The sequence below is a fragment of the Pectinophora gossypiella genome, chromosome 18 (genome assembly GCF_024362695.1).
Source record: "Pectinophora gossypiella chromosome 18, ilPecGoss1.1, whole genome shotgun sequence".
Taxonomy (NCBI): domain Eukaryota; kingdom Metazoa; phylum Arthropoda; class Insecta; order Lepidoptera; family Gelechiidae; genus Pectinophora; species Pectinophora gossypiella.
This window is the reverse complement of record NC_065421.1, coordinates 11,762,433-11,776,143: the sequence shown is the minus strand read 5'-3', so window position 1 is coordinate 11,776,143 and position 13,711 is coordinate 11,762,433. Positions and strand designations below refer to the sequence as shown.

At 38.0% G+C, this 13,711-nt stretch overlaps 2 protein-coding genes across 6 annotated transcripts in view; one reads left to right on the top strand and one right to left on the bottom strand.

Annotated features, from left to right (window-relative positions):
- LOC126374851 (phosphofurin acidic cluster sorting protein 2) overlaps nucleotides 1-11,479 on the top strand; it is a 167,061-nt gene extending 155,582 nt beyond the window's left edge. For 4 of the 5 annotated variants that reach the window (XM_050021602.1, XM_050021601.1, XM_050021600.1 and 1 more), the window contains 8 exons: nucleotides 476-675; nucleotides 1,254-1,393; nucleotides 1,883-2,027; nucleotides 2,560-2,674; nucleotides 3,404-3,574; nucleotides 4,174-4,303; nucleotides 4,442-4,564; nucleotides 4,919-11,479. In XM_050021602.1, coding sequence (XP_049877559.1) covers nucleotides 476-675; nucleotides 1,254-1,393; nucleotides 1,883-2,027; nucleotides 2,560-2,674; nucleotides 3,404-3,574; nucleotides 4,174-4,303; nucleotides 4,442-4,564; nucleotides 4,919-5,043 — 1,149 coding nt within the window. In that variant the 3' untranslated portion in view covers nucleotides 5,044-11,479. The remainder of the gene's footprint in view (nucleotides 1-475; nucleotides 676-1,253; nucleotides 1,394-1,882; nucleotides 2,028-2,559; nucleotides 2,675-3,403; nucleotides 3,575-4,173; nucleotides 4,304-4,441; nucleotides 4,565-4,918) is intronic. The other variant, XM_050021599.1, reaches the window with a different exon arrangement.
- Nucleotides 11,480-11,704: 225 nt separating this feature from the next.
- On the bottom strand, nucleotides 11,705-13,505 carry LOC126374878 (UPF0692 protein CG33108). The gene is made up of 2 exons (XM_050021646.1): nucleotides 12,764-13,505; nucleotides 11,705-12,664 (listed from the first exon to the last, which is right to left on the bottom strand). The coding sequence occupies exons 1-2, from the start codon at nucleotides 13,243-13,245 to the stop codon at nucleotides 12,340-12,342; spliced, it is 807 nt and encodes a 268-aa protein (XP_049877603.1). The 5' UTR covers nucleotides 13,246-13,505; the 3' UTR covers nucleotides 11,705-12,339.
- Between the last annotated feature and the right edge of the window lie 206 nt (nucleotides 13,506-13,711).

Here is a 13,711-nt window from a genome sequence, read left to right as displayed (position 1 = left end):
ATACAGACGTTTTTAAGGTCGTTGTGATTTGATGGCCAGATGCCTTCACTACCAAACCAGAGATGCGATTCTGTTTGTTCAATTAAGAAAAAGAAATTAGCGCGTACGACAAGCTCTTGCCTTGTTTTAATAGTAAATTATGGATTAGAACAGGCAACTTCGGGCAATCCATCTAACAGAAGTCAATATTTTTTGTCCTATTTGTTTTCCCTTTCAGACTTCTGTGAAAACCAGACTTGTCAAATCTTTAGATTAGGTAAGCGGATCCCGTGAAAACGGGATACGTCTGAGGATAGATTCTATATATATATCCTTCCAGCCGTATTCGGCCATGGCGACAAGTCTCCAATCTAGCAGCGCCTAAGATGAGCTGTTATCAGACTGACGTATTCGATCTTAGTAGTGAATGGCCACATTCAATGCACGTCGGCACATTTAGTCATTTTAGTCCTATCCTAAGAATCCCAACTTCCAGCCACGTCGCACAATGATGGAGCAGATAGCGCGACTGCTGGGCGAAGAGGGTCCGATCCCGGAGTGCATCGCTTTAGCCCCGGCCGGCGCCGCGGCCAGCGCTTTTCACGCGCTCGGAGTCCCTTGCATCGTCGTGCCTTCGCCCCACGCACCTGATGCCCGACCACTGCTGCAAGCACTTTATTCCAAGACAACTAAGATGTAAGTATTCTAAGCCTTTAAGACTACTACTTAACGGTGTTTTTGTTTTGTACTTACTGTGTGTGCAATAAAGTATTTGTGTAGTGGTCAATCACCTGATTGTCCGAAAAAGTAAGATGATTCCGTGCTTCGGAAGGCACGTTAAGCCGTTGGTCTCGGCTATTAGCCGTAAAAACACCTCCACCAACCCGCAGTGGAGCGGCGTGGTGGAGTATGCTCCATACCCCCTCCGGTTGATTGAGGGGAGGCCTGTGCCCAGCAGTGGGACGTATATAGGCAGTTTATGTATGTATGTAGTGGTCAAAGCGTTGCACTCGATTTTAACCCCCCTGCACACCCCAGACACTTCATACAAAACACCTCTTTTTATAAATCTAATGTAATGTCTGTACATTACACACATTATTGTACACGCGCATCTGTGTGTGTGACGTGTGACGCCCATACTATTGAAGACTAAAGTAAGACCGAGGGTGAGGTAAACCTAGCTCAGCCGCTGGAGGGGAGCGGAGAATTGCCGTTCTGTCCGTAGTATTATTCGTAATTGTATGCCCTGGTAACAACCCGCTGTCCGCCAGAAGCAACCGGCGGTCGTGCGTGCGCGTGGCCATCTGCGGCGGCGACTCCGCGTCGGCGGCGGCGCTGCGCGCGCATGCCGAGCTGGCCGCGCGCCGCCCGCACGACGCGCCGCCCATACGGTTCTACATCATACCCTACGGTGAGGATGGACACTTAGTCTTTACAATTTTAGTTTCGAATATCAAACGAATAGTTCAAATTAAAGGACGTTGTTATAATAAAAGCATTTACTTTAACTTTGAGCTTTAATATAAATTAAAATACATTGTTTTAAGTTTACGCGGTTATTATCATAATTAAAACATAAAATAACGGGTTCTTACCGCGTTTAAAATAGGGATATGACACTCCCGATATTTCGACACTGTTGCAAGTGCCATGATCACGGGATGACTGATGAGATTGGAGTGGAGTAGGTAGATTCATAATTTTCTACGGGCAGACATATCTGTCTAATATCGGGAGTCTCATATCCCTATTTTAAACGTGGTAAGAACCCGTTATTATGTGTTTTAGTTATAAATTAAAATAAACGTAAAATGTTGCTTCACAATATAATATGATGTATAATGTAGTATTGTATATATTTTGTAGATATAGTTCTTCTAACTTATTAATATCTCCTCAGGCCCGAACACAGTGGCGCGCTACCTAGCAGCCAGCGACTCGGGCTACGCCCTCCTGTTCACGGGCGACGCGTGGCCCGCCCTCTGCGAGCGAGCCGCCGACTGCTGCATGCAGGATGTGCAAGAGATGTCTTCCAGAATCGCTAGGTATACCATATTGGAGATACCAATTTAACGGTAACACTTACGTCATCAAACGGCAAGCAATGGTGGCTTTTCATAGGATTGAGCTTACCTGGTCTTATTATACCATGATTTAACTATTGTATTTAAAGTCGTAAGACCGAATGTTCTTTTAAAATCTAAATCCCATTGTTTAACTATTGTACATTGTTTTACGCGGTTATTATCATAATTAAAGCACATAATAACACTCCACTCCAATCTCATCAGTCATCCCGTGATCATGGCACTTGCAACAGTGTCGAAATATCGGGAGTCTCATATCCCCATTTAAACGCGGTAAGAACCCGTTATCATGTGTTTTAAGTATTGTGTCTGAAAATCTCGGCCTTAGGAGGATATCCCGGCTTCACCATGCTGCTTGCTTACGAGGCTATGAAAAAGCGTTATATCTATGAATATATATAATAAATTGTATATATAAATAAATTGTAATAAATTGTAAAAAATATGTATATATAAATTATATATATATAATCAATGAATTTATCTCCAGGTACCTGAACACGATCGGCCCGGTGAACAACGTGCCCATCGGTGAAGCCATGGTGGCTTACCGCGAGAAGTCTGGCGATGAGGACGCCAGCCAGACCTTCGTACCTTTCATTGCTGTAAGATATTGCAACCGTTTTGAATGGATATAAATATTCGTGCTTGATTCCAGTAAACAGCATCTAATTTTATCTTAAGTTATACCTGTCATTTTCTTATACGCCGAAAAGGAAAGAGACGGGTAATCGACAGGCATGAAATTTATGGCACACACGTCAATTTTAGGCATAAATTTAAAAAACCCTCCCAAAATTGTATATTGGCTAATAACTCGACAGAATTAAGTTGACAGCACACGTGAAATGCGTTGTATAACAGCGAGATGCGTATATAATTGGCCCGAGTTATTCATCATTAATTTTAAAATTAACAGTTGTCCATCTCCCGTCCACAAGAAAATAACGGGTATAACTTAAAATAAAATTAAGAGGTGTCTGCAGGAATCGAGGCCACTGAATCTTGAGTTGTTGATGGTTCTTCACAATTGTAATTTCAAGAATGGACTGTTGTAGAATAAGTATTTATAATGTAGTATTTTATAAAGATAGGCATTTTTCAAAAAAAATATGTATAAGGTGTCTTTCATTTTGAGTGAAAAATGCACCATCAAATTAGAGGTTTTTCGAAAAGTCACTACCTCGATTGTCACTGTCTTGATCGATTATTTTGCTTGTGACTCTTTTGCTTTTGAACTCGATTTTCGGTTGCCACAAAATCACCACAATCTCTTGGATCACTAGATTGAGAATTGGATCGTCGCGTTATAATCCGCATCTGTCTACCTCTAGGAGGTGCGCGTTGGCTGCAGCGAGGGCGGAGTTTCATCCCTAGAATTAGAGGAGGGCTCCCCGCCGGCGCGGCCGTCTCCGCCCGCCACGCCGGCGCCGCAGCCCGAGCTGGCGCCGCCGCCGCTTCTGGCGCGCTCCGAGCCTCTCGAGCTGCAGCTCGACTACTGGCTGGTATGTAGACTTATTTAAGCATCCATGACCAACACCAGCAACGCTGGTGTTAAAGCTGCTAAGCCCCGAAAGCTTCTGCGTCCTCCTATCAATCGCCCACCTGGGTGAACACTGGATGATTTTCACGGGAGCGATCAGATTCAAATTGTAATGTCTTTATAATCCGCGGCGTATAAGTTGAACAATGACCTTGAATTCACAGTGACAAATTACTGAGCCTTACCCGAAGTGCGGACATCCAGTGTCCTGTTTTGTCAAAACTTACAAGCCCTCTATTACAAGAACATTCTCGAGAAATGCTTTTGCGGAGGTATGTGACTTAACCTGTGTAGGGCTGGTTTTCCCTTCGCGGATTGGATGGTAAGACAGGCAGTGGCTTCTATAAAAAACCAGATCTGTCAAATCTTCAGGTTAGGTAAGCGGACCCTGTGAAAAACGGGATAATGCTAGGGAGGTGGATCTTCATTATTACACATGTAAAGACGAGTCTCACTGAGGGGTTTTGTCCAGTACCGCCAAAACGTCAGAACGCGGACACTAGACCACGGAGGCCGTTATAATATGTGGGAGATATTAACATTATGTCCACGTGATTGCAGGTGCCAGGCCGCCAGCCGGAGTGCGCGGACAGCAAGGTGACAGTGAAGGCATCGTTCCGCGCGCTACACGTGACGCGGCAGAACGCACACCTCTGCATCACTTACCTCACCAAGGAGAAGAAGCAGAAGAGTGAGTAGCATTCTAAATAGGGAGTGAGTGTATGGTCGAATGGGGGATAATGCTGTAGGCACCTTTACCGGGTATGTCCGCACATCAGGCAAAGTCGTGGGGAATAACTAGGGAAATAATGTAATGTTTTCTTTACAGTAATGCGGCTGGGTAAGAAGAAGGAGAAGACCGGTGAAGCAGAGGTCGGACGCACGCAGACCGTGGACGGAGTGGCACGGCTTATCTGCTCCGCTAAAGGCAGCCATAACACGCCACTCAAAGGTAAGCTTTACAGACATATAGCTTTCAACGGCCTTCAGTCTAGAGATTAGAGCATTGGGTCTCACAATCAGGAGGTTCGGGTTCGATTGCCAATGGGCACACTATCGACAATCACTTTGTGAGACTGTGACTATGGAAGGCACGTTAAGTCATTGATCCCGGTTACTACTTACTAATGTTAGTACTTAGTCGTTACTTGCGCTATTCAGGGGCCTTTGGCGGCTTAATAATAACCCTAACACCGCAGAAGATCTACACGGTAGAAGAATATGTTTTATCTCTTTACTCACAGTCCAAAAGCCACTTTATTTTCCCAATTTAAATATGACGGTAAATAACATTTCTCCCCAACAGTATACATCGACGGCACAGAATGGAACGGCGTGAAATTCTTCCAACTGTCGACGCAATGGCAGACGCACGTGAAGACCTTCCCAGTGGCCACTTGCGGCGCCCCACTCGCCCCACCAGAGACCTAGAAACGACCGAAAAAATGTACCGGTAATGTGTACCTTAGCTTCATTACTCCGGTGTTCCGGTATTGCTTAGCGTCTCCGTATTGGATAGGGCTCGCTCGGCGGGCCTTCGTGCAGAGAGTGTGGCGACGCACCCTCGTCAAACTGCGAACAGCAGCCTTCTTAAAAAGTTTTACACGACGACAATGAGCGTCGAGTTTTACACACCGACTGTAAGTGTGGAAAGTTTTACACACCCACTAAAAATGTGGAGAGTTTTACACACCGACTAAAAGTGTGGAAAGTTTTACACACCGACTAAAAGTGTGGAAAGTTTAATTAACACACTGACTGTGAGTGTGGAAAGTTTAACACACCCACTATAAGTATGGATAGTATAACACACTGACTAAAAGTGTGGAAAATTTTACACACATGCAATGAGCGTGGAAAATTTTGTACGCTGAGAATGAAAGGTGATTTTTTCTACAACGACAATGACCGTTCAGTCGCCATCTTGAATTTTACAGCCAGTTGTTCGCTGTATGAAATGAGGCTATCTTTTTTTTTTAAATCCGTCTATTAAAGATGTGTGTAATTCTTTTTTCAAATGTAATAGAATGAATTGCTGTTCGCGTCTGTTTTTTTTTTAATTTACAATATTTATTATACGCTGCCATGATTTTATTAGCGCATAGATAGCTTTTATTATGTACCTTGGTTAGAGTACTATTTCAGCTATTAGCTTCATACTATTATAGACAATTCAAGCTACATAATAAAAGCTCAAGTAACGTTAACTATATCATCATAGTCATTCATGTTTAGGTGTATGTAATATGTATTTGTCGTCTTAGCTCGTGTATTCAACGTATATCGAGATATAATGGTTCGTGACATTTCCAGTTTGTATGTAAGATAGTTCGTACCTATCGGTGTATAGATATACCGATTTTTTTTTTCACAAAATTAGTCGGCACATATCAGTGTAGGGTCGCGGTAGAGCGGTTTTTTAATCTGTGATTCGTAAATGCAGTTTTTTTAAGGCAAAGGAGATTGTTGCTGACGTTTTTTTTTTCTTTTTTTTTAATTGAGCGGTAGTTTTTCTGCGTGGTCTTGATTTTGTTAAGCTTTATTTCATGAAAATATATTCCAAAATTAAATAATAATCTAGCTTCCAATTTTCTAATGAAATTGTTTCCGCTGTTAGTAAAGTACATTTGATTTCGACAGTAATGTTTTATAAATATTTTCGATAGTTCATTATGCCAAAAACAAAAAAAAAGTGTCTATAGTAGCATTTTTCTAGTTTAAATGTAGAGTCCGCGCCATCAAACAAGTCCCGCGGATTTCGGTGGAACTAAATGACAAGTCATAATAAATCTATGCAGATACTGCGACGCAAGAGCCGTGGCCGCGGGACTTCATTTACGGCGCGGACTCTATATATTATATTGATCAAGTATGTCTAAAACAAGTATTTTATCATTTTAATGAGCTTCTATATAAAATTAAATCCGTATAGGACGCCAATTTATAATCCCGCTATCCTAAAAAACAGGGATTGCCATATGTTTTTTTTTTATGAAGCGCAGTAAATTTTTTTTCCCCTCAAATTATTTTATTCATATACAAAAGCTCGAGTAGTAAGTATATATGAGCTAGAAAACATTTTGTATATCTAAAAACGTGTAAGAGAGAGAGAAAAAATAAAAAAGTATATTACTAAATAAAAATAATATAAATCCAATCCCAAAAAATAATCTTTAACGTCCTTTGCTGAAAGCTTAACACTTTATACCCTTTTTAATATAGGTAGGGGTTACTCAAATAGACTTTAACATCAACGAAATTAATTTCGATATGAGATTTGATAAGTGGCTCCATCTAACGTGCCCATTCGAAATTTATTCCGAGCCACTTCTTCGACATTTGATTTTATTTCGACTCAGGGTTATTGCCTAAGCGAAATAGGAGAATATTGGTATTATTTTCACATCTTTTTTTAATTTTATTGACTCATCAGTGCTCACTAGAAAGAAACATAAAGAGAGAGGGAGAGAGAAATAAAAAAAAACTAATAAGTATTCTGACAATATTAAAAAAAAACAAAAAAAAAATTGAAAATATCTACTTCAACTCTCAAATTTTATCGTCTTGACTAGTCAGTACATCATTCTTCAACACTAGAATATTAAATTTGTCAGTTGGTCAGTTTATCGTGTAACAATAATAAAAAAGCAAAAAATAATTAATAATAAAATAATCCCTTCTCCCATTTTCCTTAGCCAGTAACCCCCCTTCTCAGAGAAGTTATACACGAGAGTTGTGTTTAGGCTAGCTTTACATTACATATTTTCTGCCACTTTTTGCGAAGGTAAAGTATACATGTACAAAAATCAATGTCTAAGACCAAACGCATAACAAAACAAAACCATGACATAAATAACAAAACACGAACGCATCGGTCATGTACTTCGGCAGAGAGCAAAGCGTGTGCTTGGCAACTCCCGTTAATAATTTCTCTGAGAAACTCCTAACATCTTTGGGGCATCTTAAGTCGACAGGCGCGCACCATAGACTGTCGTATGATATCATAGGATAACTATTGTACTCTCAACTTACAATATGTCTACTCTAGGATAGTTATATGTGTTACTCGGTTAAATAAGTGGCTGTGCGAATAATGTAGGTAGACTACGCTCACGAAAGGAGTCCCGTGGATTTAAATGAAACTAAATGACAAGTCATAATAATTCCATGAAGATACTGGTGATAACTCCTGTACACACCATCTAATTTTATTTTAAGTTATACCTCTCATTTTCTTATCCGCTGAAAAAGTAAGGGACGGGTAAGCGACAGGCGTAAAATTTAAGGAACATATCTCAATTTTAGGTAGAAATCTAAAACAACCCTTTTAAATTTTTGTATCGGCTAATAACCCGACAGAATTAACTTGACAGCACACATCAAACGGGTTGCATACGAGCGAGATACGTATTTGATTCGCCCGGTTCATTAATTCATTTTAAAATTAACAGCCGTCAATCATGCGTCCCTTTCCTTTTCGGCTTATAAGAAAATGACGGGTATAATTTAAAATAAAATTAGATGGTGTCTGCTGGAATTAGCTTCAATGCGACACTAACGCTGTTTCCGCGGGATTTCTTTCGAAGCGCGGACTCGTCACACTTCGACCTTCTTACACGTTGGACATCTACTGAAAAAAAATAACATGACAAATAGCAACAAGCTCGACATGTCCTGTTGGCAAAAGTCACTCAACCATTTGAAAAAAAAAACAAATTTGAAAAATAGAAAAGAAACAATGCGTCACTTATCAATTCATGTGTGTATGCGGTCAAGGAATAAAATTTTAGTTACTTATACATACATAAACTCACGTAATCCTAATGGGGTGTACAGAGCAGAGCAGAGTAATCAGAGACATACGAAGTCCTAAGTTATGATCGTTATTAATGATTGTCCATCATGCTAGAAAGGACACAATCCGTCGGATTGTACGTAATGGCCGGGAAAACATGCAGCTGAACGTGTTCTATGATTTTAATTCACTTCCAGTTCAGCATAGAAGCTTAAAATCCCAGTTTTTTCAACTTATCATACCTAGTTGGAATTGCTCACAGACATAAACCCAGGAACTTTATTGTCACAAGTTAGATGTCCTAATGTCAGTTGGCCTAAAGTGTTGCCGTAGGAAATCGACTCTGCTCGTTAGTATTATTTTATATAATAATAATAGCAACATTGGACACATTCGTTGTGCCGTTGTTACCATTTTGATCGAATAATGAATTGTAACTTTTCTTTTGCCGACTTTTGTTTTTGAGATATTTGTTTTTTTTAACCTAACTAGAGTCGAAATCCATCGGCCATTCATTAAGCAAGGCCTTCCAAATATTTTTACAAATAACATCACCTATTCATAGTAAATGATGTGCCAAAGTCCACATTATATACTCACGTTAGTATGCTATGGTACCTAGTACATTATGTACTCGGCTCAGAATGAACTTTTTGTATCGGGCCTAACTTATAGTTGCCCAGCTAAGTTATAACTGTTATATGGTAGTTTAAACTAGGGCTTAGAAAAATGTATGGAAGGCCTGCGAGTACCTACGCAAATGTTTGTACGCAGGGTGACTGTTTAACATTATATTACCTGAAGGAACGTTCTAGAATAGTGCGTATTTGGTTGGTCACAAACTTAATCTAATTTGTATTTGACAGCTCTTAAACTAGCGCCATATTTTATTTACCATAAGAACTAGAAAGAAATAGCTAGAATTCGTTTAGTCCTGTCAAATTAAGTCAAAATGTAGTTGGTGGTTACCAACGGCACTATTGTCAGCATTGTCCCGTATGAAATAACTGAAAAATACTCTCTACTATGTCAGTTTTATGCCGATAGTATAGAATAAGGAATAATACTTCGCATAGAACGGCAACTCTCCGCTCCCCACTAGCGGCTGAGCTAGGTTTACCTCACACCCCCTCGGTCTTACGTTAGTCTCCAATCGTATGGGCGTCAGATGTTTTACGCACAAATGCGCGGGTTACCGCGGGTACGACGCCAATGTGTAGTGTCTCTGTAAAACAAGGTATTTTGTAGGAAGTGTCCGGGATGAGGCAATAGATACAAAATTATCTTTAGTCCTAAAACTGCAATCTTGATAGAAAACGTCTTTAATGGCAACACATACAGCCCTGTGTTGCCGTTTGATAAGAGTAGATTTTTTTATACCAGTTTTATTGGTCTTTAATTTTTAATTATTTCTGCTAGTATGAATGACAATGTACTTTTAGGTAATATATTGAGGAATCAGCAACCCTGTACATCTCACAAATAATATAATTGGACAATAGTCGCGTAATTCGTGTACGCTTTTTCGAAGTAATAAATTTTTATATCGTAGATATGCTGTTAGACGTAAGATATGTTAACATAGTCCAGTTGGTATATTTCAATGTTCCGCTTAACCTGGTAACCATTTTGAAAATAATTAGCAACCATTTTATGGCTGAATCTAAATGGTATTCAATATTCATATAACCCTTTCTAATGTTAATATACCTACCTACCTAATAATAATTATATTAAATATTGGGATTCCTTGATGGCTTGAAACTGAGAGATATAAAAAACTGAAAAACGAATTTGAATCTAAAATTGCAACTCTAGAATTCTTGGGAGTTGAAATTGGTATCTTAGAATGTGAGTATCTGATTCAGTTTCAGTCATTCTTGTGATAATCAATGTTTATCAACTGGTACTTAGAGATGTATATTATAAAGTTCTGCTATATGGACATAGGAATGTAAAAAGTGTATCCAAAAGGAATGGAAAACCAAATTGATAAGCTCCATAGTCTGACAGTAAGGTAGTTGGTAAGTGTCAAAAACTATACGTTGAAAATAGACACAAATTGACAGCCAAATGTGAAAACTGAATAGAAATTCGTTGAAACATTAATTAGTTACAGCGCCATCTAGGAGTAAGAAGAAAATTGCAACAGGAACACGTGACTAGTGGCAACTACCCTATTTCTTGGTGGGATTTTCGTTTTATATTCCTATGTCAACAATATCATTGTATTTCAAACTAAACCTATTCAATGCATACTAAACATATATTATATAATTATATCTAGTCTTGTCATGGAAACTTCTTTTTGTATTAAATGCTTTGTGTTGAAAGTGATGGAACGGCACAAAAATAATAATAGTTAAAAATAGTCTGTGTAAAGTTGTTGTTGGTACGGTCTGGTTGTACGAAAGTTAGGAATAGGGTTGAAATAATGCTTTATGTATGGTAATGTTTAATCTAAACACAAAAGTATTCATGTTTATGTCATTATTTTAAATAAATTATGAGAAGCAGAGCTATTGAATAAGGGGTGAGTTACTACTACTCAGTTGCATTGATTGGCAGGAATATCTAGATGAACGATGAAAAAAAATGAATAACTAGGTGACGAAATATTCACCCCAAAATGATATAAATGTGTACCCTACGAAATCTGTAGTGTGGGATAGCAATTAAAACAAAAAGAAGCTCAAATCCCGCGTCTAGAGGCCTAGCCGACCGCATGTTTCAATTTATTACAAAAATGTATTGGATTAGGTTCCAAGGTTACGATTACGATGTATTAATAAATTTTGTTTATATGATTTGATCTCATAGCTTCTGACTGGTTGCTTCGGCAATTATTCAATTAAATTGTATTATTTTGGCAAATAAAATGCCATTATCGGAAATATTATATTTTAATTTGTAATGTTATTTTTGTAAAATATTAATTTGTCTATCATGAATCATCACAAGATGTTGTGACCATTAAAATGGCCAAACAAACTTATGAATTCATTTAGAATAAATAAAGAAGGTTCTTTTTAAGTTAAATAATTTAGTACAAAAATATATTACTTTTATTTTCTTCACCATTGTAGCGTGTGTCAATTTATTTTATTTTTTCTTTCCAAGCAGATGAATTCTGTGCAATAGTTTCATACCCAAGAATGTATTTAATTATTTCTATCTTGAACTGACTGTAATGTCATAAAATTTCCTTACGATATTTTTAAGTAAGTGATGAGATTATTTATATTATCATAATTTGCAAGTATGGTTTGTATTTATTGTACAAATAAAAATTTTACATTAAAATGAACACTTATTTTATTTATCACTTCTCTTACATACTAACAATTCATAAAATCTGTTTAATAAAATAGTATAATAATAAGAACAGTGAACATTTATATAAAATAGTACCAAGCGAGAATTCAGTTTTGTTCAACATTTTGGACAATGAACATTACTAATGTTAACATTTAGGATCTTACCCAATTATTGATCTGAGAGCTCAAAGTAGATATTGTGCTTATTAATTATTAGAAATACTAACATTGTATAAGATACATTGATTAAGAAACTGTGAACTAATCATTATGCAGCAACATTTATCACAAAAACATAACATAATGATTAATGACACTGGGTACAGGCCTCCCCTTAATTAACTGGAGGAGGTATGGAGCAAACTCCATCATGCTGCTCCACTGCAGGTAGGTGGAGCCGTTTTTACAGCCAATAGCCGGGACCAACTGCTTAATATGCCCTCTGAAGCACAGAATCATCTTACTTTTTTGGACAATCAGAATCATTAAGACAGAGAAAGAATACCCTTTGGTATTATCATATTATTCAACATAGAACCATATTACCGGTTGCCATATAACCATAAAGTTGAAGTTGAACCATATTAAATCTAGTTATTTCCAGTCTCGTTTAGTTCATTGTAAACCCTCAAATACCAAAAACTGGTCCCGTAGTCCATTTTGTCCCCCTATTCCACCATCTGGCAACACATACATTAGCCCATCTCCTTCTTTTTTTGGTGAAAACTGTTGTAAATTCTTATTGCTGAGTTCTAATTGATCCAGTCTCCACGCAGCAACATATCTGGATTTACCATGTCTTGAGAAGACATAAACATTACTGGGGTCAGATTTGTGTGCATCTGCAGAGTTGTTGATTAGAAGAACTCCACAGATGAGGGCCCAATGAGCGGTATGGCCGTGCCGTTGACAGGGAGAGTGGTTGCAGTCTGCATCATAACTGGTGTCACGGAAGTTAAAGAAATTGGAAAAATGATAAGACATCATTTACACACTAATATTTAGAGAAAATTATTTTGTTTTTATATGAAAAGGATACGGAACTAACAGTACAGCGCCGTTCAATAATTTCTCAATAATATCCTCACTAAACAGGCCTCCAGTCTTCAAATTAAAACTAACATTTTCAATTTCTGCTAAACTCAGCACCTTCTCGGCCAATTTTACCATGTTCTTGCAACTGAACATCTCTCCATTGCTGGTATATCCTTCCAGCTTTGATATGTTTAGTATTTCATCCGGTGAAACTTCTCCATTAACCAACATGGATAGAGCAACAAGACCGCAAGTGGGTCCTACTTGCATAATAGGCTCAAATTGCTTGTATTTGTATTTATAAGGAGGCTCATAGAGACAGAGCTTGTACTTCGCGCAGGCTTCCCATAAATCTTGATATTTTGTCTCCCACTTACAAACATCTTGGTTGGTGTAAGGAGAGATGTATGGTGGCGGAGTTTTTGGCGAATCTGGGATTAACGGTAGCGGCGGCGGCGGCGGCGGTGGTTGTGGAGTAGAACTCATTGTCACGATTGTACAGGAAGATACATAAGAAATGGAACTGTTTATATGTTTAATAAGTATTCATCTCAATACATTTCTATTAAAATTATGTCACGCAAGAAATATCACTAAAATGGATCTCATAATTGAAAGCTTGCCGTTACTAGGAAGCCAGTATATTTAAGGAATCCTGCACTTCCATTGAAGTATTTTTTCTAAAATTAAACCTACCTAACCCATTTTAGCATTTCGACGTTTAACAGCTGATTGATAAGTCTTGCCTTTTTTACAACAACTAAACCCATAGTTATTTTTGAAGAAAGACAAAGCAATTATTGTAGTACTTGATTTTTTTTGTTTGAAGTTAAAAAAAACATTAAAAGCTGTTAAAAAAATTGTTGAACAGTTTTTATTTTATCATGAAATTACATTACTTATTATAATAATGGATGTTTTACTATAGATTTTTATATATTTCTGTAATATT

Coding starts and splice junctions, on each gene's coding strand:
- LOC126374878 (XM_050021646.1), bottom strand. CDS start 13,245: ATGAGTTCTACTCCACAACCACCGCCGCCGCCGCCGCCGCTACCGTTA. Junction 12,665..12,763: donor GGCGCTGTACTGTTAGTTCC/GTATCCTTTTCA, acceptor CCGTGACACCAG/TTATGATGCAGACTGCAACC.